The sequence below is a fragment of the Amblyomma maculatum genome, chromosome 1 (genome assembly GCF_055883805.1).
Source record: "Amblyomma maculatum isolate TAMU_Amacu chromosome 1, ASM5588380v1, whole genome shotgun sequence".
NCBI classification, from domain to species: Eukaryota; Metazoa; Arthropoda; class Arachnida; order Ixodida; family Ixodidae; genus Amblyomma; species Amblyomma maculatum.
Genome location: NC_139344.1, coordinates 205,324,705 through 205,351,803, shown reverse-complemented (window position 1 = coordinate 205,351,803; position 27,099 = coordinate 205,324,705). Strand labels below are relative to the sequence as shown.

The 27,099-nt window shown below is 42.5% G+C and overlaps 1 protein-coding gene across 1 annotated transcript; it reads right to left on the bottom strand.

The window, feature by feature from the left end:
* Window positions 1-444: 444 nt before the first annotated feature.
* Window positions 445-27,081, bottom strand: LOC146205409 (serine hydrolase BPHL-like). Its single transcript, XM_084590067.1, has 6 exons — window positions 26,946-27,081; window positions 26,764-26,861; window positions 21,610-21,776; window positions 18,353-18,506; window positions 3,853-4,108; window positions 445-745 (listed from the first exon to the last, which is right to left on the bottom strand). The coding sequence occupies exons 1-6, from the start codon at window positions 27,068-27,070 to the stop codon at window positions 655-657; spliced, it is 891 nt and encodes a 296-aa protein (XP_084446193.1). The 5' UTR covers window positions 27,071-27,081; the 3' UTR covers window positions 445-654.
* Window positions 27,082-27,099: the final 18 nt, after the last annotated feature.

Sequence of the window (27,099 nt, the reverse complement as noted above, 5' to 3'; positions counted from 1 at the left end):
TGTCCGTGATTTTCGAATATTTGTTCGGGACCTCGAACAGAAATGCGCAGTACAACTTTAATCGAGTGACAGATTACGTTCATAAGCTATTCAAAATTCTGAACATTTCCATACCTCTATTTTAATGCCACAGCCCTGACAGGAGCATGCAGGCAACATTTAAAGAAGCCAGCTTCGCTCCCTCCAAAGCTTCTCAATGACCTTTTGGCACAGGTGTGGCACAAAAGTGAGCATAGACTGTTTTGTAGCAGCATGTAGCAGATTGGAGCAGTTTGGTAGCAGTGGCAAAACAGCTGCGCCATTTGTACCACTGTAGATGGCCATTATAAATGAATAAATGATGAACTCATACTGTATAGCTGTATTGCCAAGCCATTTTTATTCATGTGTTTCTGGCCTGCGGTGTTTCAATACTGCACCCAATAAAGCACATCAAGAAAATCATTCTTGCATCCATGAACATAGTTTTATTCTCATATCACCAGCATTCATGCTCCCCTTCCTAAAGCTTCAGCACTTGGATCTTCACAAACAGACTGGAAGTCATTGAAGATATTAGTATTACGCTAAAATAAAAGCCATTTATGCCATTATTTAAAAACACATAGAATGATACTTCCCATAAAACAGCTCTGACAGCATAAAGTCAGCTGGTCAACTGATTAGAAACTCGGTAACAATTTTGTTGAATTCGTCAGCATATTTGAAATGAAGGTTGTGCTTGCCATCGGGTACCACATATAATCTGCAAAAACAATTGCAAAACATATTTTATTCATAGATACTAGCTATAATTGCACTGGTGACATAAAATGCATAAAATCAGTCTCCACTGCGACCTCTGTCACTACACCAAAATCTGTAATATTTTTTAGCTCCTATATATTACAGATCCCATGAGGTCCACATTGTACAGTAATGCATTCCAGCAACAGTAACTGCCTGCACACATGCTAAAAATTAATAACTGCTCTTTCTATTGCACCTGGTCATAGAACAAATGTCAGCTGACTCAGCCAGCCAAGAAGAACACTTTCACCTGCAAGAGCAATGGAATCAGGCAAATCACTGATAATTTTCATGTGTTTAGTGCCTTCTGAGTAGAGAACAAAATCTATTCAAATGGTTGACCACAAAAGTTGAATTCGACCTCAAAATGCAATCGCTGAGAATACCTCTGAGTGAATTGGCCAGAAATAAAGCAGAAAAGAATTTATCAGTTGTAAAATAAAGACAAATGTATCTAAACTTGCTTTGGACACAGTCAAAGGCTTTACATGAACTAAGATAACGGTGTAATAGAATCTATGAGCCCACAGTACACTGGAAAATGCCCCTCCTTTTTCTCAATCAATATTAATCTGGAAATACCATCCCTTGTAGCAACCTAAATGAAAATGTTACATTCAGCAAGAAAACCATGAGCCAGTGCAACCTGCACTAGCTTTGTACAACTACTATGACAGCAACAGCAAGGGGTTGCACATTGCTGGAATGGTACTTTTGCACTTAATTAAAAACCTTTAGAAGCATTCACAGTAAAAGTAATGAAGAAACAGACAACAGAGATGCTACCTTCTAGAAAAGGCAGTGTTAGAGTTCTGGCCAATGACATGCAAAAAGCAAAACCTTGTGAACTTGCAACACCTATTGTCAGCCACCTAAAAACAACCCGCTAGAGACCACATCGCATGCATTGCAGCCAGTGCACTGGGGCATCTAATGGACTGGTTTCGTTTCTTCGTCTGCAGCTTGCGACGGTGTAAGCGTTTTAGCCCATAACAAGGCTTGAAGTCCAGTAAAAAGGCTATGTCAGGGCTAAGCCAGCTACATGTAATCATGAGTACAGCATTTGGGAACATAATCTACAGTTCGGTTTTCGTACTCAGGTGTTGCGAGCGTGCACAAAAGGCGGCCATCCTGTTGAACTTTGCCAGAAGTGACCTGTGCCATGCCCCTCCATTAATTAAGCCCCAACGTCGTCACTCCTCTAGTATGAATGTATCTAGTCGCCTTTCCGTTGTTAATGACAGCATTCAGAAATTTGTTGTCATCTGAATATAACGTTAAACATTACTGGTTTTTTACTGGACACAGTACTGTTATTAAAAAAATGCAAACAAGGTATTAGCTACTAATAGTGTATGTGATTCTGCCTCCCTTAGTTACACTGGCATTTAACCATGTAATGTAAGATTCATGCTCATGAAGAAAGCAAGACCACAAAAAGTCACTAACTGATCTTACTAGTTTCTAGTTCTTACGACTGACATAAGGTGGCTACAAGTGCATTTTGCATGTCAGTGTCATGACGGCTGCACAAGAACAATAACGAGTAGAGTAGAAAGTTAGGCTAGATGGCATGCACTTAGCTCGTTAAATGGCAGAAAAAAGCTACAAGACAAGGAAAATATCTGCAATATACTCACTTTCCCAAGCACATTTATTCTATTGCATTTTTTTTGCATTTACTGAGAACAATGGCAAGTAAATGCAGCAAAAAATTCAGCCAATTTATGATATGCAAAGAAGTTTAACCAAGCAATCAAAGAGTAGCACATAACTAAGCGACATTTTCTGCATTTTTCTCAGCAGCACCACTGATGATAAAGCAGCCAGGAAGATAAAATGAGCAGCATCCCAACCAAAATTGTCTGACGACCTTCAATAAACGACTAGACAAAGCTCGGCAGCCAGTATTCTCGGCCAGCTAATGCAGGCCCAAATGTAGGCCCTGGTTGGTTGGCAATTATGCTGATTAATAGTTGGCCAAAGCCATTCAGTCAACTATATCCACATGGCAGGGAAGTAGACACACAATGCTCAGGCAGCCAAACATGGTCCATATTTGAGCCATAGTTGGCAGCCCACGAGATTGGCCAAATACTTAGAGCCAACCATAAGTCGTGCAAACTATGTGGAAATATCAGACGAAACGATTCATCAATAGCCCTGTATACATGAAACCGACAGAATCGGGTCAAGTAAGCCTGTCGAGTAAAAAACCAGTTTCCGGGTTCATGTATACTCAGTCGGGTTGAGTAAAATAGGTGGCGGAGCGGGTCGCGTTAACTCGCTAGCAGGGGTAGGTCAACTCGCTTAACCTTCAAGGCTGAACATACGAAACAATAAGACAAACACATGCGAGCTTTTTGCTAAAAAGCTGACAACAGTTCTTGTTTTCTAATGTCAACCTGGATGCTTCATTGTACTCGATTTCTGTTGCACTTTCTGTCAAGACTTCAGCATGTACTATCTTGGACATAAATATGTAGACCATGCAAACTACACTGGTCCTATGTCAGTCAGCATAGATTGGCTGGTGCAAGACAGACAGCCTCTCCCGACCACACCCTGACTTCGGCAGCCAAGACTGGGCCATAATTGACTTAGTCGCACGCCAACGGGCCTACACGTAGCCAACGCAGGGTCGACTAGGTCAACCGGTCTATGGCCAATAACAAATAACGACCTCGGCCCAATGTCGGCCATGCCGCACGTCAAAGTTGGGGCAACGTAAAGCCACAGTCAATGTTTCAATAGGGATGCCAATGGCCAAGTGTTTTCATTTAGGCTCTCCTTAATGAAAATAGAACCAGCAGGCATGCCATCCATTCTCTCACCATAGCAGTGCTGCTAATATGCAGTAATTAATAAGCTTCTTGCCTCCCTTCCTAAAATTCAAGCACTCATAATCCTGGGCAATGTTTTTGCATCACATCAATTTGATAGTGCAGTGCTTCTATTTTTTTTTGTAATGAGGCAGAATGAAATTAACCAATGGTGATGCTATACAGAACATAACCCACATTCACAGTGACAGTGAACAGCAAATCTAGCACGCATACTCACTTGGCCTTTGCAATGTGCTGTAGCAAGTAATATGGATGATGTGATGGTACAAGTGGGTCTTTTCCTCCATGGATTATAAGTGTTGGACAATGTATGTGTGGAAGCTCATTACTGCAGACTTCACCCCGATGCTTTTGCAGCAGATCCCGGTAGAAGTCGCAATAGCTGGACCAAAGATGGCGAAAGTGCTCAGCTCCATACAAAGCTTCCATTGAGGCTCGCATCCTCTCGCTCCATTTTTCAGTATTCCTTGTGGCTGCAACAGCATAATGACATAAAGGCTGGGTGTAGCTATGGTACAAGATCAACTTGAAAGGTGAACAAAATGCAACCATACAATTGAAAAGCCCTGCAAAAATGAGTATTGCAGTGCCCATTAGACTCACATTATAAATAAAACCACTTCAAGATGAGTATCTACATTCAGCATCCCAGTGCTTTAATGATTTAACATTGCCAAAATTTTTCACAAACAGGAGTTTTTCGTAAGTGGAATTCACATTTTCAAATCATTTCTACATTTCACAGAAAGACATATTACTACAACTGCACTGCTCAGAACACACAATGGTTCTAATTGACAGTACAACTTATTTTCAAAAGCTCTCTTATTATAATAAATTTTTTGTGAAATATGTAGGCCTTATTACTATACAAGCAGAATTAACAACTGGAGCTCATAGACAAAGATCTTGAACAGCACCAGTTTCTGCAATGCCGTGAGGTGATCAAGGCAAATGTATCACATCTAAAAAGCCTTGTCAAGGCTGTGCATTTATGTGTCATGCAGTGGCAATATTGTGTGTCCTGCGAACCTGGCACAGATTTAGTTAAGGCGAGTTTGCCCAATCACAGAACTGGATGCTGTGCTACGCTGTCCACTAAACATGTGCTCACTAAAAAGTAGAACAGATAAGGCTTGTGCCAGTAAATGTATGCAAGACACATTACAATGTGCTAGCAGTCATCAAAGTTCAGTTCTAGTCGATGCCAGTGAACTGGCAACTGAGAAGTATTTTTGTGCAGTGGCCAAACAAGAAATATATTTAATACCATTCAACCAACCCAGCTGCACATATAAATGCACATGGGTATGAATATCACCACTACATGTTAAAATATGCAAGTGTATAGAAACACAAGTGCTACATCAGGTAACTACTAGAAGAGCTAGAGATTGCAGTCGCACCACCTTGTTCAGTAAGTTTTACGTGATGTATGTGCACTGGCATCATAGTTTGTCCACACTGCTATTCTTGTTCATTACAGCCTAGATCAACCATCTGATCTTTGTTGAAAGATGCAGAAAAACTGAAGGAAAAAAAAGTTGAGTTGTAAGAGTGCAAACCCAACTAACGAGTGAGGCAGTGCGAAACTGCACATGTCATGTGAGAACCTGTAAGACACAACTTAGCTTATCAATTTTTTTCACAAATCCAGTTTCAGTTCAAGGAGAATTTTTTCAACAGCAGACCTTGCCATCTTTTCTGGGAATGTGAAAGCCAAAGATAACTTTGAAAAAAGTATTTAAAATCATACACATAATACACATAATTCAGACCTCGAGTTATAGACCAATTCACTCTCGCCCTACCATCTGATCTGCTGACCCTCCTGGTTAGCTCAGTTGGTAGAGCGAATGCCCCTAAAAGGCTGTGGTCTCGGGTTCGATCCCCAGACCAGGACGAATTTTTCTTTACCTATGAAGTTTCCGAGAAAGCTGTATAGCTTTCCTTTGTAGCCGTAGGCTGCACTTGTGTGGATGTCAATGAGTAATTACTCCCTTATTAAAAACGTTAGATTTAGCTCGACTTTAAAAACTCAGTTTCTGAAGGTATAAATAGTACTTCACATGCGACTTTAAAAGATTACAACACAGATGATGTTTGCACTGTAGACTGCCTTTAGACAGCTCATGTGTGTTTCTTTTTTGGCTATTATTAGGCAGTTACAAAGAATTGTAAAAATTGAAAGCAACAGTCAAACAGTAGGAAAACAATGTTTCCCAAAACAAAGAAAATGAAGCATTAATGGAATATGCATAGCATTATTCACCAGAAAAGGAAGATATAAAGAATGAACAGGAACAGAATGAGCATAGCTAGCATATGTCAGCTATTGCGCAACCTTAAAGTAGAGTTAACATCCCCAAGAAACTTTTTTCAATACAACTAAAAGAATTTATGGCTCACCAGCAACACATATCTTGGCATTACTTTTCAAAGTCAATTGATGACTGTTTTATCGATGATGACTGCACTATACATATCAAATTCTTTCAATTCACACTAATGTTTATCCTAATTTTTAATACACAAGTGCAAGTCGGTTCTCCAGTTGAACTTATCAATGCCAGACGTGATCATGGAACATAACATCCTGAACTTAATGCCTCACATCGACACCAAAATATCGCCAGGCCCTGATATTTGAAATGCATTCCTCAGGTGCTATGCAAAACAGATAGTACTATATCCTTTTTTTACAGGTTACCTTTACCAATCAACTTCAAACTGCTACCCTATGTGCAGCAGCAGGCTGGTTGGGTGCAGAGGCGATTCCTATCCATAAAGCTGGTGACTGGTTGCTTATAGGTAACTACAGGCCACAATATCACTAACAAGTTGTCTTGTACATTAGTACAAGCATGGAATATTACATGCTTTCCCACCCTTTATTATAGCCATGCACAACAGTCTTAATTTCAAAGCCAAGTGGCAAGCAGTCACGGCCAATTTCTTTATAGGTTGTATTCAATCGCATTTTTGCAATAACATTGGTTTTAGTTTCTGAGGCGCACTATTTGTCACACTTTTTTCATAGACACATGAACCACACCGTGAGGGCAGGGAGGTAGGTGGGAATGAAAGAAGAAGAAAGAGGTTGCTGTAGAGGAGGGCTCCTGAAAGATTTCGACCACCTGAGGATCTTTAACGTACATTGACATCGCACAGCACACGGACACATTTTCAGTTTTTGAGTTTCGCCTCCATCAATATGCAGCCAACTCAGCTGGGTGTGTTTCGAAGGAGGCAAAATGCAAAAGCCATTCGTGTACAATACAAGCAAGACATACCAAAGAAAAACTGGAAAGTTTTCCTAAACACAGCTGATTCTTAGCAGCTTTCAGCCAATGTGGCTCAAGGGGTCACCCTATCACAGATGCCACTGGCCAGCCTAGGGGCACAAGATTCTGCTCGGTCTCCACAACCTGCCATGGGCGTCGGCAACAAGGTGCAAAAGAGGCATTTGCTCTCTCTCTCTCTCTTCCCCCCCCCCCCCCTCTCTCTCTTAAAAGAGCGAGAATGAGCAGGGGCTCTTTTGGAGAGCCGTCAATCAGTGAGCTATTAGGAACCATGAGCGGCAGTTCTTTTAGAGAACCGCCCATTCAGTGAGTCGTCAGGAACCGTGTGTGGTGGTTATTTTGGAGAGCCGTCATTCAGTGAGCCATCAGGAACCTTTCTGCTAGAGTTGGCTCTTCTGCTTGGTTCAACTTCATTGCCATCTATTAGCAATGCGAGAAAGCAACTCCAGTGGGCAGGGCTGGATCGAGCCAGCATACAAAAAAAGAAAAATGTCTGCTGTCTGCACGATCCTCCACACGCCATCGGTCAGAGCGCGGTCGACCGCTTCGCTGCCGTGTCGAGGCCCTGCACTGGCGACCTGGCAATGCTGAGTGTATGCTTCAGGTGGTCGTCACCGGTTTTGTGCGTCTTTTGTTTTGCTTGTCGCGACTGGAATGCTTTCCGTGCTGCTATGTGTAGTTTTTTTAAGCTGCCTTACAACAAGACGAATGTCGAACGCATAGCCCTTCCGCACCCAGCCCAGCAGAAACAATATCCAGTTCGGTCACGCACCAACAGCATTGACTGCAGCGTGTCGTCACGCCGTGTGCTCTAAATGGGAAACAGATGCCTTGAAAAATTGAAACCACACCTCGCAGCACGAATGGTGAGTGATGCGGCTTGAAGTAGACACAAAATGAATGAGTGAATGAATGAAATATGGTCAGTGCGTGTATGTGGTGGCGAAAACAGGAAGGCTGAACAAGTTTGAGTTAGGGTACAGGGGAAGAAACCTGTCGCCATGTAGAAAGAAAACAACGGGAGAAGCCAGGGGACTGAGAGCTGTAGGCTGTAAGAAAAACTGCCGCAAAGTTGAAGGCAAGGGGGGTATAGTGCTCCAGCAAGAGTGGTTGCAACTCTTATGAGGAAAGGCGGGAGAGCAGTTGCTTTGTTGCACCGCTAACAGAAGTGTAGAAGTCGCACTCAGACACCAGGCTGCGACGGAACGGTTCGGGTGGTCGAACGGGCGTGGATATCAGTTAACTAGAAAGAGAGAGACAGAACTGGCTTTCTCTCTCTCCGTGACCCAGATTTCAGTGAGCCGATGAGCCGTTCAAATGAGCCGTCTCACTTCAGTGAGCACAGCCATTCTGAGCCGCTCACTGAAGTAAGCCGCTTTGCATCCCTACTAGAAAGTAGAAAAAAAGTACTGATGTAGCCCATGCTCTGCCTAGACAACCCCACTGAAGAAGTGCACGTGTGCTGATCCATGTTTTGTAGCCAAAAACAATGAATTTTGAGGAAATTACTTTTATTCATGTATGTGTTCTGCTGCTGGCAAGGGCAGTGAGTAATGGCACGTTGGAGCTGAAGTGCGATATGTAATTCATGCTGGTCATATTCACATATCATGACGAGATGTCAATGCAATCCACAGTTTTGTTGATCACTTGGATGGGGTTGTTTAGAATCGTGTTGCTGAAAACTTCATGCATGACCCCTGATAACCACCCCTATTGCTTAGCATTACTGCTGAAGTTCCAAGAAATGGCAAGAGGAAGATCCAAATTCCCAGCGATGCACATGTTGAGATCAGTGTAGTGCATGAAGAAGGTTTTGCCAATGTTAATGCCATTGTTAATACTGACTGATGTTAACAGCCTAAAAGCAAGCCCTCTGGACTCTAAACTTAAGAGAAATGGCACATATATCTATGCAGTAGATCTTTATCTACGAGATGTTTTTTCCTGTAATCACTCGAGGCAGGCGGTGAGAAACTACGCCAAAGGCAGGATAGCGAAAGAAGCTGTGCGCATACTGCAGGCAACCAAGAACGACAATGGCAGCAGACAAGTGAGAATCAAGTGGTTCCCGGCGCACGCGTGCGAGGCGTCAGACCGCAACACCAACCACAACAAGACGGCACACGCCGAGGCGCGGGCCTTGGTCGACTGGCCGCTGTGGTTCAGCACCAAAAACCGAATGACCGACTACAACGAAATAACCAAGGTGTTCCGCCTAGCTCGCAGAACTCTTCCACCCCAAGAGCAAGCCGTTTTATTCAAACAGCTACAGACGGGCTCACTCCCCAGCCCGTCGCTGATGCATAGAATGTATCCCGAGACGCACCCGACAGACAAAAGCAGAGTCTGCCGAACGGAGACGGCCGGCTTCGCACACATGCTGTGAAATTGTAGCAAGTACCAGGAAGAAGCTAAGTCTGGGAGGATCCCGCCGTGACTGGAAGCAGCCGCAGGGAGCGACAATCAAGAGGAACAACTCTGGGCCGTCCAGCAGGTCATCAAGGCGCTGGCCCAGCAGGGAACCAGCGAGCCGGCCACGGCGAGCGGGGACCCAGGCCGCGCGGCCGGTGCCCAGAGGACGACGTAGGCCCTGTCCGGAGCGCGCGCGCGTTCTACTGCAGGCCCTGAATAAACGTTTTACCAATCCAATCCAATTCTGGTACGTAAGACCACATTTTTTTTTTCAATGTTTTCATTGATTTATCAATAATAGCTAAATATAACAATACCGACTGAGTTATAAGAGAAAGAGGGAATGAGGAACAGTACATATAAACAAATCCCACTCAGCTAACTGGTGTAGTCATCGAGAAAGAAAGATCTTGAATATGCCTCAAAATATGAGGCACATTTGAGAAGTAAAGGCTATTTTGTCATAACAAATAATGTGTGTGTGTGTGTGTGTGTGTGTGCGTGTGTGCATGTTCATGAGTAAACGTGTTTCACAACAGCTTTAGTTCCCACAAACCTGCTTCATTTTCCTAAATAATCTGCGCCCATTTCTAAACAGTTTTCCTAATGCTGCACCAGCTCCTTTAATGCCTTTGCTTAAACATTTGCCAGCGGGGAATTTAACCAGCTGACAATGGCAGACTTGAGTTCACAATCATCTTGAAATTTTTGTCCACCAAACCACTCGTTTAAGTGCAAGAAGGGAAACGAGCCATTAAGTGCAAGGTCAGAACTGGGTGACCAAAAAGATCACAATGCAGCCTTCCAGAGCCCTTGGACATGCTTCCCCTAGGTTACTCAGGCACACTCATACAGCTTGGTTAAAGTGGAGCTTTATGATTACATCAGGTGGCCTTCTTTGATATATTCCGGTAGTGTACGCGCATATGCGAATTAACATGTTTGGGATAGTAGGGGCAAAAATTAAGATCGGTGGTATAGGAGAAGTAAAGTGCATGCATGCTAATGAGGATCCACAGGCCTCCGAACACTGAGCTATTGTTTTGCCCACAGAGCTCAGGAAAATGCTGCTAAGAGCAGGAGCTACCCTAGACCCTATGCAAACACCTGCCTGCTGAACAAAAAAAGAGATTGTTATGGCCAATCACAGACCATGGCCAATATTAAGAAAGGCCTTCCGATACGTAGATGACTAATTGTTCTCAATAACTGCGAAAACTTCATAAGTAAGGTGATTGGCATATCGAAGCTTATTAAGGGTAGCAGGCTGGGATCAAAGTTCATGCACAAGGTTCTCAGCAAAAGCAATTGCAGTCTCTTGATGTGAGGCTGTTGAAGAAGCCAAACCATCACGGTTAGGTTTACCGCCCACGGTCGGGAAAGGGGTTAACTTTTGCGTCCTCGCACTTCAAGGTTACTAAGGATGGGACAGCTGTTTCCTGCCTAAAATCAGCTGTACCGAAGTCCTGCCATCATTTGGCCAAAGAAAGCATTAATTATCAGGTGAATAGACTGGAGCAAAGTGGCTGCCCACGTTCTGTAGTAAGCAGAGCAAGTGAGAGAATTGCTCATTGGGTCAAAAACAGGAGCGAGAAGACAAAGGAAATGCAGCAGTCCTGTCACGATACAGTACGTTCACTGTCACTGAGATTAAGAAAGTCGCTAGCAGATGTAGCGTTTGAGCCATATTTTCTGCTACAAAAATACTGTCAGGGTTATGTCCGCTGAATGAAAGAAGGTCAAAGTGCGGCTCAATCAAAAGAAGAGGAGGTTGTGGTGTTCAGCACATTTCATCGCACATTGATTGCAAGGCAGTAGTAGTTCACAACATTACTTTGTCATGCGGTAAGAGATATGTGGGCAAGAGTGGACTGTGTTTGATTGTGAGGCTTATGGGCCATGACAATACTCTCGACAGAGGTGATATTTCAAGCAATTTGGTGTCGAAACTGTAGCAAACACAAAGCAAGAAGGTATGCTATCTGTTCCTCTCGAGAACGAGTGCTCTGTTTTGTCACTGATATCAGTTAACATGGGAGATAGTGGGTTTTTTCATATCAAAATACGGAAATTCATGTGTTAGTGATTCATTGATTAGCCTTTCCGGAAGGTAATATTTTTAGATACACGAACGATGAATGCATGGTAACGTTTTCCCACGCATGGGATAATATGTGACTGCTATGGATTGGTGGTGGTGTGCGTATATATTGAAGCTTCCAAATAAAAACTTTCAGTTGTGAGTTAGCGCTGTGTCCCTTCCTTGTGTTCGTGTGTGTAACACCTTTGTTATCTCAAGATGAATGCATACAGACTTGCTCAGTTGTCTGCCTTGATGCAAGAATTTCTTGTCTTTCTTTAATCCCCTCATTTCTCTTCTCCAGTGCAGGATAGCTGACCGGAACACCTTTTCTGGTTAACACCCATCCACCGATTGTGCGAATAGGCATGTATAGCTAGTAAGCACTAGAGAACAAGTTCTGGGGAGAAAGAACGTCCATGATTTCTAGATATTTATTCAGAACTTTGAATGAAAACTGTGTGGCGCAACTCCCATCAAACAGCAGATACTATTCACAGACTATTTGAAATTTCAAGTACATATTTCCATACCTCTACTTTCTGTGACACAGTCGTGGAGTGAATGTAAAGCCAACATTGAAAAGTGCTGGCTTCGGTTTAACTCTATACAAAGCTTTTCGATGACCTTTTGGTGCTGGTTTGGTACAAAATTGAGCAATCACTCTATTTTGAAGCAGAAATGTAGCAGGTAGCAGGATTTTCTATTAGGTGCATTTTGATGCAAATGGCACACCAGTTCCACCACTGAAAATTAAACTGTATAGCCTTTTGTTTTCTCTACTCAAAATGCATATGCCATAATAGTTTAAGTGACATGCGTATCTGTGTAGGCATTCAGTTGCCATCCAACTGTCACGATGTTCCTTCTTAAAATTTCATCCCTCTTTGTACCACGATCATACCAACAAAAAAGGAAGCCAGATACCTTAAACTGCTTCATCATCAGTTGTTTACCACTAACCATGAAAAGTAGGTGAAGCCATTTGCACCCTGTTACAACATAATCAAAGAGTGAAACAGGCTACCGTGTGAATAAATCAGCGTAGGTACACTTGAGGTGTCGGTCTGAATAATTGGCTGTCTTCTTAAGGTCCCTTAAAATGTTCTTGAGACATCCTATTTGCTGTACTGCTGCAATTTATGAGCAGTGTATTTGCTTAACTATTACTATTGTAGCTGCATGTATATATACAGTGGAATCTCATTGATATGTTCCCGATTCATACGATTTTCTGTTTCATAGGTTCAAACTCGTGGGCAGTGAATCTCTCCCATAGAGATAAACAATTTTTCTCCCGGTTAATATGTTCCTGGATAACATGATTTCCCTGTTACTACGTTAGAAATTTCGACAAACTGTGCTCGTATAATATGCTTTGCAATCTACCGGACATATGCTAACGTTCGCTCAGCACACGAAAAACTATCAGTGGCGGTCACCCACCACAGTTGCTTTCCTGCAGTACCTTGGTGCAACGGGGCGAAGCATCAAAGAAAGCCACTTGCGACGTGGCCATTCCCGGGAAAACATGACCTCATGAGGAGAAACGCAGTGGCTTCTATCGTGGTGCCTTAAGGGGTATTCACACGAGGGAAAAACCCACCCCCCTGGACTGCGACGATGTGAAAACGAGCCGCCTTTGGACACCTGAACCGGTTTCCCGGGAGCCCCGCGGGGGTGGGGGGCTTTTTGTCGGTTTACACAAAACCTCCCCCGGGAGGAGGGGTGTCTGCGACCTTTTCTTCGCTCTCCTAGCCACTTCGCGGTTTGCGCTCTGCGGGAAGCGCGTTGTTGTAGCTGGTTGTGGTGGGGTGGGGTGCTCCTTTGCTGTGACAGAGCTTATTGTGACGTACCAAGAAACATTCTTTTCCATTTTCACTGGCTGAAGAGTACCCACTACGTCGGTCGGTATGTCGGTTGTAATGCGGAGTGCAATAAAGCAATTTCGAGCATGTTTGTGTGGACGATCATAGTGAAGTTGATGGTCGTACGCTACCCTCTCTGTTTGTGGACAAATAATTAGTACAGAGTGCTCGTAGTAAGTTAAAATAAAAGAGCTGGCATCCAATGTCGCCTCAAGCAGTCTTCCAGCAACAATAAAAATTCTAATCTACCGTATTTTCCTTTAAACCATTTATCACGTACAGCCTTTGCGTCTGCAATGCAATAACCAAACATAATAGTCAGAATATTTGTCGCACAAAAACTCATAGCGCAAATTATTGCTAACATGCCGTTGCATGTGCACACTGATGCATATTTCATAACTTATCATCGTCAGGTAAGCGACTTTATACACTGATACTTTTACGCATGTATAAAACTGCCCTTTTGGTAACATTGACTGCATGCTTAAAATGCTCCATTTAATTTAGTACACGCCTGCTTATCCAGTGCAAGACCACAACTTTTGGTCTTGCCACTCTGCCGCACCACTAACTATATGCAATCATTGTGCTGCAACTTTCCGAAGCAACTGAACATTCTTGCGAAACATGGCATGACCAAAGAAAAACATGCCAAATAATTAGCTGTAATGCCTCACTTTTTGATGCAACGTTTTTCTTGACGTTTTCTCATCTTGTTTCACACTCAACTTTTTTTTTTGCTGCAAGTTTCATGTAACATTCTTTTCCTGCCAAGTCGAGTGCCTATGATTCGTAAAATGCTACTGACATATGCGGTATGTAATTATTTTGTTCTAATACGTTGCTTTTTGTGTAAAACTAGAAATCTCATACTACCTCTGCGAATGCTCAAGCCCAGTCGCTGTGTGAAGAAAAGATACAAGGAGTTTTTCAAGCAGCGGCTGGCACCTTTTAATCTTTGTCGTGCGTTGTAGTATTGAGCAAAGTAAAATAAAATACTTCGATTTCATTTCATTTTTGAAGTAACTGCACTCCTCATCTAGGGACCCAGTAGTAATGGAAAAAAGAGTGAGGGTATGCATTCTAGTCTGTTCCTGTCGTGGCTCTGATGCGTACCTTGTCTCTATGCTCTTATTTTGACATTGAACTGATATGATATTATATATAAAATATCCTTGCTACTTGATTGTAAACCTGTATCCGGCTTCCTCGTGTCTTCTTCGCCCTATCCACACTACCAGAGTTCAAAATTGGCTGCGGCGAAGGAGCGAGGCAGCCAACACAGACACCGCTGTCCTCGGCGCGCGCCCAGCCTCTGTCGCCTGGCAACAGTGACACCCCTCTTGTACTTCGTCACCCTTGTGAATGCGGGAGCAAGGGAAGGGGTTCCGCCGGCCGGCGTTGCCCCCGCACCCCTTACCCGAAAGGCTCTCCCATGTAAATACCGCTTTAGGGGTGCAGGAATGAAAACCATTTGATAAACACAACTACAGTGAAAGCTTGTTAGTTCGTAATGGCGCCATGACCAGTGCGGCGCCCGGCGGCGCCGGATGGTAAGGGTTGGTGGCCGCGGCAGCGGCTGCCTGCACTTCTCTTCCACGCAACCTCTGATGTGTGCTACTAAATACTCGTTAATTTGACCCTCGTTAATTGGGAAATACAGATAAGTATTTTTGTCGGCGCGCTCCCAGCCAACGTCCATGAAAGGCTATGACGTCGGACGGGTGCTACGGGTCTCCAAAAAACCAAATAATTACGCGGGAAAAGTTTTTTTTTTTTCTTTGCGACAGTCATCTATCCTTCCACCCGCAAGTCATCAAACAGCACACGGTCAGTCACAATCACGACACCGACTATAAGCATCATTCGCTTCAAAAGGCGCGTTTGTACTATCACATACTCCAAACGAGACCAATCAAGAGAAAAAGAGGCCTGCGCAACCAGACGAACGCTGGCATTCTGCCAAGTTCTCCTTTTTTTTTTTCTCGATAGAGCAAGAGTGAAAAGGTAAACCACCATGATGTTACGGCTGCGCAGCATCTTGGCGCACTGCGCTGCCAAGAAATGCACCGTGGAATGGGACGGTGACGGCGCGAAACAGAGGGACGCACTAATGAAAGCTTTTTTCCTTTTTATTACTTTTTTTTTTTCAAATTCTCAGTGCCAAAAGTGGGGGGTGAGCTCATTCGAGTAAATCTGGTAAATGTATCATAATGCAAATATTTGCATATAACTACATATAAATAACTGACAAGAGCAGTTATTTCGAGGTCAACTGATAATTCAAACTTCTTTTCCCGGTCCCGCGAAGTTCAAATCAACGAGCTTTTACCCTATTCGCTTGCATACGAGAGGGCCGGATCTGGGAGAAGCAGCATGAGCAAAAGCGCGGCGACTGTAAGCCATTGCGATGGCTTCTACACGTGTCACTCGTGTAAAGGGGCGAAGCATCCTAAAACAAGGAAGCGATCTCTGCTCGTCACTCCTTCTGCAAACCAGATCTGTTGCTAAACCTCTTCCCTCAGAACAACGCAAATACAAACTGAATTATGCGAACGCTAAAAAAGGAGCTGTGCATACTTCATGTCTATAAATGCTAGCCTACATTTTTATGCAGTGAAAGTCTCAATTCCAAATGCCTTTGTACCTCATCCAGCAGTTAACTGTTATTGTGTAAGCAATACTGCGCCAGGTTTCGTGCCGTCGCATATCCCCGGCGGACGCCGTGCTTGACCTTGAGCCGCAGCTGCGTCGACACTTGAACCGCGCTGTAAGGGAAGGGAGGAAGGGGGGAGAGCTCACGCACGTTCACACACAGTTTTCAAGCGCCCGCTCTCCGTGCTGATGCACCGCTCACTCCCATTCTCGCTCACTCCCATTCTCACACACTTCGCACTCCTGGCGTTTCTCGAATCGCACTCTCTCACCGCATGCAATGCGAGCAAGGTCCGATGTTGAATGCACGCGTCGAAATCCAGGCACGTGGGCCAAAGCGGCGGTCGGGACGCACCACTCACAGTCCAAGCGGCGGACAGCCGCCGCCCAGGGTAAGGAATTGCGCATTAATAAAAAGACGATCGCTAACAGGAGTGAAAGTGGAAACAAAGAAATAGGAGTTCGCGTCAGGGTAAATCAGTTGCTATGCAGTCTTACAAGGAGAAGCATCGGCGATGCGCTGAAGCCAGAAAACGGCAACGGGCTCAAGAGACAGCTGAAGAACGTGAGCAACGGCTAGCAAAACAACGAGCGCAAGCCGCTGCTAGACGAGCGCGTCGTGTACCTCTAGACACTTAAGCGCAACCATTGCAGTATTGCTTGCGGAGCTTACCAGGTTTAACCAGAGCTAAACTACTGCAATATTTATTTTAATATTAGGCGTTTTCTGTTTCCTGGATGATACGTTTTTCCCAGCATTTTTCTCAAAAACGTATCAGCGAGGTTTTACTGCTAACCACACCTATTGTTACTAGTGTACCGTGATTTTTTTTATGCTGCGTTCTCAAGTAATGTACACATTTTACATCCCCACACTAGTTTGACACTAAAAATCCTGCTTACAGTATTGTCAAATAAACAAATTGCAGAGTATATGCTGCTAATAGTAGTCACTGTAAGTCATTCATGCTTGTGCGAAATATTGACTTTGTAAGCTGACTAAAACATAAAATATTATAATTATGCTTCTCCTACTAGGCCCTGACACATCACCACATGCCATACTATGTAAAGAAGTATGTAAAGAAGTATGTACATAAGTACAAGCTAAATTTGCATCACAGAATCTTTCACAAAAATCTGATAAAGTAAAAGAAAAACAATGCATAGCTGAATGCAGACACTTATACAGTCAAAAATTTCAACCTGGAAGGTTACAAAAGCATCATTAAAGGACCCAAAAAACTTTTCATGAAGCCTGCAAAGCCATTGAAGTATGAAAGCCCACAAGAATTTTTCAAAGAAATTTGCACTATGGTACAATATAAATGATCAAAAACGCTGCTGCCCCTTTAAACTTTTCCTTTTTGCTTCTGCACTCTTAATTTCTCTAATAGTACGTGTTTAAGTGAGCGCTGAAAGATGCCTATGACTCTCTGCCCGGTGAATGTGTACTCACACATGTAAGCCTCCAACAGCTGGCATGGTGTGTGACACACTTCATGTGGCTTTTGTGCATCTTTGTTTGTGTGCCTTTCTTTCTTGGCTGCTCTATTCCCACTAGCAGTTGCTATCTGTTACAAATGAAATGTAGCTAACAATTGAAACCTGCACCGCTCTAGTGCTTAAAAAGGAGAAACAATGCGTATAAAGCATAAAAAGATCGTAGGAATTTGAAAATGTGTAGAAAAGGCATGAAACTTTCAGAGCAAGACTTCAGGTTATTTGCAGTGCATAAGACAGAACAGCACAAGAACTATACTGAGAGCAGATATGTTAATCAGCACATATTTATTTGCTACGTTAACAAAATGTTTAAAATTGCTGCAATGCAGTAACAAGAAAAAAAAGCAATTTAATACAAGTTTGTCTCCCTGGTATATTTCTAAAGAAGGGTAATTTACATAAGACCTTCAGTGTTATATTTCATCCATCATAGCTCCTTGCTGTACTTCCTTTAATACCGCACAAGGAGGTAAAAAACACACTCACAAAGCAGGCAAACACAAGGTACAAAAATCGGTCCTAACCGAACACTTAGAGGCAATGGTTTACAATGACCACAAGCTGTCAAAGAGCTAAATTTCTTCACAGGCATGGCATGCAGCCAGAAACTGCAGCATGTAGCCTGTGCTCTAATATAGTGCAATCACGGTACACCTGGCATAATTAGGATGCATATGATTAGGAAAATTCATTGTTTTTTTTTTACTGCTCTGTTCACAGACATTTGATGTCAAGTGCAGGTGTGGAACTGCTACAGTGTGCACTGAATAAACAAAGAAGGCAAGAAAATATGTAATTTCTGCATTACATATAAAAACCCAAATCCCCCTTGACAACCACCAAGTAAGAAAGCACAGCAGAAATAAAAAATAAGAAAATCATTCTTACCTTCCAACAGCTGAACATCTTCTTCAGTTATGTAAGCATTACCTCCAAAAGCAACAAGCTTCTGGACACAATCAGGCTGAATCGCTGCCAAGATCATGCCTGTGTTAGCACCATCACTCCAGCCAACGACTGAGTACTGTCTGTGCCCCAGTTTCTGCAATATTAAAAGAAATGACAAGTGACCTGAATGTTTTTCAAGATTATATACTCCAAAAAGAAAAAAGAATATCTTACAGTTGCAGAATCAGGCATAATGTTTACAGTTAAACGAGGAATTTTAAAGTTTACTTTGGCACCAAAAATCGCATGACACTGGACGAGGCCCTCACCCATGGTGAAAGTATGATGCCACTGGTGCATACCACTACACAACCACTAACGATTGACATAACCTAGCTGTTGCTAAATACATTGTGCATATGAGTTTAAACTGTCTTTTTAAAAGCATTGTTAGCAGTTTTCTTGCCTCCAGTGCATCTTCCCGAATGAAGGAAGTTAATTTTGAAAATAAGTGCTCCCTTTACATCAACAAGCTGGAACAACCAAACAGCAGCAGCCTTTGTAGTATAGTGGCACACATCCGTGCATTTGCATGCATGTACGCAAAAAAATATATATATGTACAGGTGCAGCCAAAATATTACGAAACACACATAGTTGTTTGAAATCTTCTTATATATTTGGCAGAGAAGGTATGATGGTTTCTTGAATTTATATGCGAGCACATCAGCAGCATATGCTAAGATATGCATAAAGTTCTTCCTAATTTTCATTAGGTAGGGAAAGAAATGGGAATAATCACTGAAGCATGCTCTGTACTATTACGGCCAAACCTGTGCAAGTGCACTTGTGTGTGTGTAACCAAAGGCATACTAAAAGCAGCAGTCTTAAAGACATGTGTCAAGATTCCAACCACACTATTCAACCAAAGAATACACACCTTTGGCTGAAGCCACATTTGTTCTTTTTCCATCACTATTTCTCCAGCATCCGATCACCCCCATACTCATCTAACATTGGTTCATGCATAAGGATTCATAAGGATGAGTACAGTACATCCACTGATTGAAAGAAATTTCTAGGGGTGCACGCAGCCTCACACATGTGGAGAATGCATAAGCATGCCAAATTTTGAGAGTGGCCCACCTAAATTTGGAAGTCATCACTTTACCGGCCCTTGCCACATTCGGCTGGGTACTAATACAAGTCAAATCCAGACAATGTCAAATTTCGAGGGTTTGGTGGGCCAAAATTGGACTGGCCCACCTAAATTTGGAAATCACCACTGAGCTAGCCATACTCAAATTAGGTTACAGCAATTTCTATTTGTCGTCCCAGAGCAGCTTTTCACGCTCCGTGATGCCAAGTTCAAATTCCACTGGTAGACCCCAGTAGGTTGTGCATTATTCTGCTGGTTGTTTGGAGCAACTCCTTTCGCAGCAGAGTGCTCTGCTGACTACAGTCATATCTTGCCAAAACATTTAGTCAGCGATGTTGTCACTTCCACAGGTTACAGGATTTTTTGGGCTGTTTTTAGAGGTTTCAGAAATATCAGAAGAGGATGCTGGGCACAGCCATTTTTTCGCATGCATTTATCCAAGTGCGTCTATCAAACGTCTAAAGCAGCAACAGTGTGTGAACGCAAATCGTAGAGTGGCATGTCTCATCTATTTATAAATCGCAACAAGTTTTGCGTCAGCATGTGACCTCAACTTCCGGAACTGGTTCAGCATACTATTTCCTCTGTGCACTCAATATGTTCCACTGGTCAACCAAGGCTGATTCACTCTGTAGGAGTTTAGGTTGCATCGTGTCGATGCGGGCGCCAAGCTCCAATAAACCAGTGGAGTTCGTCATTAAATACCAATTTTGGTCAAATTTGAGAAAGTCAAACTTCCAAGGTCCAGAAGGCCAAATTTTGGGGGTGGCCCCCCAAATTTGAAGGTCACCACTGCAATGACCATACTCGAATTAGGCTGGACACAAATATGGTCAAATCAAGTTTCCTGGGTATAGAGGGTCAATTTTGTTGGTGCAGACAGACACTTTCCGAGGACACATTCTGTGGACACTTTTTTGCACCATGATCCTATTAATGATTATGTGTTAAAAGTTTTCCAGAATGTTTTACTATGTGCACACAAAATAGGGTCCCTGAAGATAAGCAGTTGGGCAATTCAAATCTCCTGATATTGCTTACGTTCTTTACTTCAACTTTATGAATGTAGCCAAATACTTCATTGCTTTCCTGTGCTAATGAGGTGCAAAGTACTAAACTTTGTAGAATTTGTTTTTAATCCTAATTAGAATTTTTTTTTTTGTTATGTGTTCCTCTAAAGTTTTGGGCGACTATTCTGTCATTGACAATAAATAGATGAGTGATACATTGATGGTCATCTTGCTCCTCTATAGTTGAGTTACAAGGACTTTGAGGCACCTCGTAACATATTTCCTCAATTTTTGTAACTGCAAGAGCTGATCCTTATTGTGATCAATTTTTTTGCAGTACTGGGATTTTTTTTTTTCTATACTCCGTTTCATACATCAAGTGCAACACTACCAAAGCTACAGCGCTTGTTTGCGCTCTCCGCATCCGCGATAAAAAATAGTGCCTGCTCTTGACGAGAGAAAATAATAGTCGCTTTGTCTGCAAGCTTAATACATTTTACATTTGCCATCAACTTCATAAAAAGCACCTTTTTTAGGGAGAAAAGGTCGGACTCGGCTAATTTGTGTTTTTTTTTATGTCGTTTTTGTTCGTGCCGCGTTTTGCTGCCCCGCCACCTTGCCAGTGTGCCACCAGATGGCGCTGGCTGTGCCCTCCGCGCTGCGCATCCCTTTTTGAGAAAATGGTTCCTTGGTGCGCATTTTTTCTATAAGATCCACTCTGTGAAGATGTCTAAGCATGCGAAGCATGTTATTGCAAACGTGTATGCTCAGAATAGAGCCCGTTTCGGCAGGAACCACTCGCCTACAGAACGAGAGCGTAGTGATACGCCTCCTGTTTTTTTCTTGCGGACTACTTGCGTAGCTTTCGCTGCGTTGCACCTGATGTATGAAACGGAGTATAGAAGAAAATTAATTCCACATTAGCTTCTCCTAGTTGCCAGGCAATGGCTTAAAAATATCAAGTAAATTAAGAGTATTCACCAGCCACCATTGACTTATTCATTATTAATATAAACAGCGCTGTTTATATTAATAATGAATAAGTACCAACTCGCCCAACAAAGTATCTTGGTAAACCATTGACTTACTTGCATGACTTTGGCCAACACTCGTGCATCTCTGTGATAAAAATCAACTGGAAAATTCCGCTCTGGTGGTCGACTGAAGCCATAACCAGGAGGGTCCCACGAAATTATTGTGAATAGTTTTCGGTCCAGCTTTTCAAGCTGAGGCAGAAAGTCAGTGCGTGTTGAGCCTGTAGGAGAGCAATGACAGGACAAAAGTATAATACAAGGAACATCTGTACATTACTAAATGGAGAAGACTGCTCAAAGGCCTCCTCGTGTGACCTCATGGGTCCTGTGAAGGGATTCGACAATATACATGTACATTTTTTTCAACAAAATTATCTTTTTATCTCATTCTGGCTTTTAGTAATTTTCATCTCCATGCTGCTTATGCAGTGTACAGCAAGCAACACTCAACAACACTGAACTATTTGCAGTTCTACAGTAAGCAGTACACAAAGTTCAATTCCCCTTCCCTTTAAACTGTAGTAATAACCTTACAATATGCAAATGATCATTTTCAAGTTCAGCAAGAAGGCCACATATACATATGAACCGTATATACCACTTCGGAAGGAAAAAACATGCACTCGCCAAAAAATGTAAAAAAAAAAATGCTTTTAAAACATGACGTTTGGGAACCTCTATGAGCCCTTTGATTACAATGAAAATGGACAGAATGGGCTGCTTCTTAATGCATCCTTTACAGCAAAGTCAGTGTGCATAGATATTGGGGAGATTACCCTTCATCCTGTTAGGGTCTCTATGCAAAAAGATTCCAGAAGCAATCTTGAAGATAGATTTCTTGGTATCCAAGATTGTGGCACAATCCAAATCAATAGTGTGCTTGTCATCTGAGCATGCTCTCTGTCATGAGATTATGATGTCATAGCTTTTGCATCATACAGCCACTTGATGACGTATTTAAACACGTTTCAGAAACCTTCCTGCTATTTGCCGAGACATTGAGAGCAATAGTACATTTCATTTATTTCATTTATTTGTCCCTTAAAGGCTCGAAGGCATTACATAAGGGGGGGCGTACATACAGGTTGGAGGGTAGTAGCAGAGAACACATGCTTGCATATGGTATGCAGTTCGCGATTGCTGTTTGTTCCCCACTTAAAATACACTCACATTTCTTTGTTACTCTGTTTGAAAAAAGACAGAATCTGGCCCCACACTATTTAATTAGTAATGCAATAAACGAATAATAGTTGAGTGTTTTGGCTCTTTTGTACTATGGTCTCTCATGCACACTGGATAAGGCATTAGATGCCACTTATAGCAAAAATTCACTGCCGGATGTGTAACTGAATGTAGCCATTCAGTGACAGCATGCTTCCAAAAATTCCTTATTTTTCAACCCTTTGGATTTGATAGGGCCACACTCCATTGTGGCCCTGTCAAATCCAAAGGATTATCAAAAGCATCTGCCAACTGCATGAACTTACCATGCTGTCCCCCAATATATTCACAATCAAGATGTATAAATGTTGCCTTGTTGCCAAGAAGCCTGGTTTTGTAGGCAAGCAACAAACTTTATTCCTTCAGTTAAACTTGAACAGCACAACTGCAATGTCACTGCACCTGTTGCAGTGCATGAAAGGCAATAATGTATGGCTGCTAATCCCAAGGCTCCGAGATTGAATCTCAGTCACAGCAGCCACATTCTGACATAAAGGTGCATTTATGTGGTGCACAATGTCTGCATACAGTGTATGGTGAGGCCATCCAAAAATAATGAAAAATAATATGCCTCTACCATGCCTCTACCCATGCCACTAAGTATATAACAGGCTAATTTCTACATGCAGTAAAGAATCCCAGCTGGTCAAAATTATTCCAGAGCCCTTCACTATCTCTTTCGTCACAACACAAGTGCAACTTCGAAACGTTATGCCAACATACTGCAATGCTGTCCCAGAAGGCAAATTTTATCAGAATGAACTAAAGCGGCAGTGGAGAGTTCACTCTACCCTGCACTTAAATGTAACAATAATAAATTTAAGTGGTCTCTCTGTGCATTAGTCTTTTCAATCTGCATTGGTACCTTTCATTACACAGCTCCCCTTAGTGAGCATGTTGTTTCTGACATACACAAAGTAGGAGAATGTAATTCAAGGAGAAAAAAAATGTGGTGTAAAAAAAACGACAAGGATTGAGAAAGAAAACATACGCAGTGCTCCAGAACATAAAAATACCTGATTTCCCACACTTTACTCCTTGCATGGCCATGAATATTCACGGCCAACATTTGCTGGCCCAGTGCGACCACAAGACCACCGTTTTCGGCAGTAAATCAATATCAAAGGCACAATCTGAATTAATTGAAACTTAACTGCAAAAAAATTCCAAAAGCAAGCTTGCACAAGGCTTAGGTTACTATTCTCATAATCACAGTTGTGCAGGGATCCTTACTCTCTCGGAAATCTATGCTCAGCTACTGACCACATTCATGAGCCATCATCCGAACTGCCATTAGATAATTATATATGCAGCCGGTTGAACTGAAGCTGCGATGAAATGCAACAAAGACTCGACTGAACAAGAAGCAAAATGAATAATAGGTGCAAGGCCCCACAGTTTTACAATTACACTCATGACTCCATAAAATACTACCAGATGACAAAACAGAGGTTTTATGGTTGCATGTCAGCCCTTTGCTAACCACCAGATGGGGCTTCTTCCGCATAAAACGAGGTATCTGTGCTTCCCATATGAAAACAGGAACTACTAAGCAGTGTTTCTCCCAACAACCGAAGTGAGAATGTTTCTTTTAAGCATATAGTCATTGCAAAATTCAACGTAAATCATCATCATGTACTATTGACAGCAAAAGTTTATGGGACGCGAGTGCGCAGAAAAAAATAAACTTATTTCAGTACAGTCACGTAATCTAGACACCTGAAATATCTCAAGATACAAGGCGGCTAACATCCTCGATCCACTGGTAGCAATAACATGAAACTGCAACGCGAGACATACCTACAGTTAAATTTTTTTCTAAAAAGACGGATGCCATAAACTTATGCTGTCGACAGTACATTTCCATGGGAGTTACTGGCTGCCAATGCACTACAGCAGAGCAATAGTGCTGCTCAGGGGCAAACCTGTTGTTAATACCACTGGTTCGTTTGCACACTAATTCCAAACAGAAAAACACAGGTTACACAGAATAATGCACAGACACGAGTACTAGCCTTGCTCATGTGGCAAAAATGAACCGCTACTTACGCTTGCAAACTTTTAGAAAGAAAGGACAACATAATTTAACGTTTATGTTATCCATTCTTTTGTCCACTTCTGTTACAGTGGTTTTTCCATTGTCGCAAGATCAGTCCTCAAAAAAGAAAAAGCCATCTGAGTGGTCAGGTATTACAGTTCAGAAGGAAAATGGCCCTTGCAAACCCTCAGCTGATCTTTGTAGGTAGCGGCGTTCCTCAGCAAACAGCAACTTCAATTTACACTTGCTATTGATGTCAGCATTCCGAGGGACAGCTGAGCAAGTCATGGGAGAGGGGTGGGGGGTGCATGTTCCTCTACCATATGCACTAATTAAGCATATGCAAGGAGTGGCCAGACAGGCATATGCAAAGAGCTACATAAAAAAATACTTTTTTGCCAATGAGTCGCAGTAAAATTGGGTATGTGGCAAATTCTTTTTATTCCTTTCAATAAAACTAGTGGCTACAATGAATGCCACTCATGCAATAACTACGCATTGTGCCTCTGCACTTTTCTGCGCCATTTGTGAAGCAAGCACAAAGTTTGGCTCGAATGATGTGGTTGTAGATTGCAGCAATTCAATGATATGGGGGTGGGGAGAGGGGTGTACGGATGTCAGAGAGTCTAGAGCCGAACCTGGGCTCGAGGAGAGCAGCATGCAGCTCACGAGCCGCAGTTTGGCCACGTGACTTCACCATGCACATGTGTACAAAAATTGCCCGAAGCATTAAAGATAAAAAAATTTGCAAAGGCATTCAAATGCACACCATTAGCTCTAAATTTGACTAAAAATCTTCAGAAAAATGTATTGAAGTGCTGATTGGTTTGTGTTTGCATTGCACATGGATATTGTATTTTGTTGTTTGCTTTCAATTATTAGGCATCACTACTTAGACTTTCTACAGTCCTAAAAAAAAAAAAAAAATTCAGGAAAACAGACCCAACTGAATACTGGCATTGCCTATGACAGGAGGAAACCCACAACAGCCTGGAGTGGTTTTCAAAAGAGTATATACAGAAATAGGTCAGCCAACATACTTTTTAGGACTGGGCTTGAAAGCAACATCACATTTCTTTCTAGATTTTTTTTTTTTTTTTGATTGATAAAACCAGGCAAGTACTGATGCCAAAAGTATTGCTATATACATATGAAACATCATATAATATGCGCAGTTTGTGCAAAATTTCAACACAGGGAGGCCAGCAAGAAAATTCACATAATGTTTGGCTTGGTTTGTAGGGCTTAACGTCCCAAAGCGACTCGGGCTATGAGAGACGGTGTAGTGGAGGACTCCGGAAATTTCGAACACTTGGGGTTCTTTACTGTGTTACAGCAAGTAAAATTATTGCAATATATAATTGAGTGTCTGATGCACCACTGCCTGAGCAATGCCGACTAGAACGTTCTCCTTATTCACAAATGTGCACACTTTCCTTAAACGAGGCGCATTTGAACGTGGCTCAAATATGTTAATTCACAGTAAAAGTTTACGGGATGAAGATGTTCGAGAACCAAATGTTGCATACTCCCTTGTACATGCGATTGCCTTGCGTGACAATGACGAAATCATTTTTCTTTTTTCCCCGCTAACCCGTGCCACTAATACTTTTGCTAGCGAATCAAGAAGAACGGATAGGTGTAAAACTTCAAACTTGTATTTATTCTGCAATATTTACTGACGCAGTTATTCAGGTGCAACTAAAGTTTATAACACTGTACAGCAGACTGGGCAGACAAGGGTAGGAAAAGTCTCGTTAGGAAGCCATCAGCCAACAAATCAAGGAACTTTCAGACTAAATTATCGCTGTTAAGCGCTTCGTCCATCAGCACGAGCTGCAATCCAACATTATCCAACTATTGCACAATAAACGCGACCCAGTAAATTTCAACTGCATAACAATCACATCTTCAAGGACATCCCGACAAACTGGACTGCGAACACCTACCAATTGCGCCGGGGAGCAAGACGACGGGACGAGGGCCATTCCCTACAGTTTCCACGTGAATTCTGTAGTTAAGGGCCTGTACATAAAAACCAGGAGGGCTGTAAAGCAACCGTATGTACAAAGAATAGTTTTAGGCGGGGTCAGGTGGATGAATTGTTAAGTGTAAACTTGCAGCCACTTACTTTAGCGTGCTCGCCGGTTTCAAATCGGAAGAACACCTGATAAAACCAAAACTACAAGAAGTGGATTGCAATTTTACTAAAGATCTACGCGATGCCGTTCTTGCAAATGCTGAAAGTGTGTTCATTGTTAAAAGCAATCACCTAGTTGCTGGCA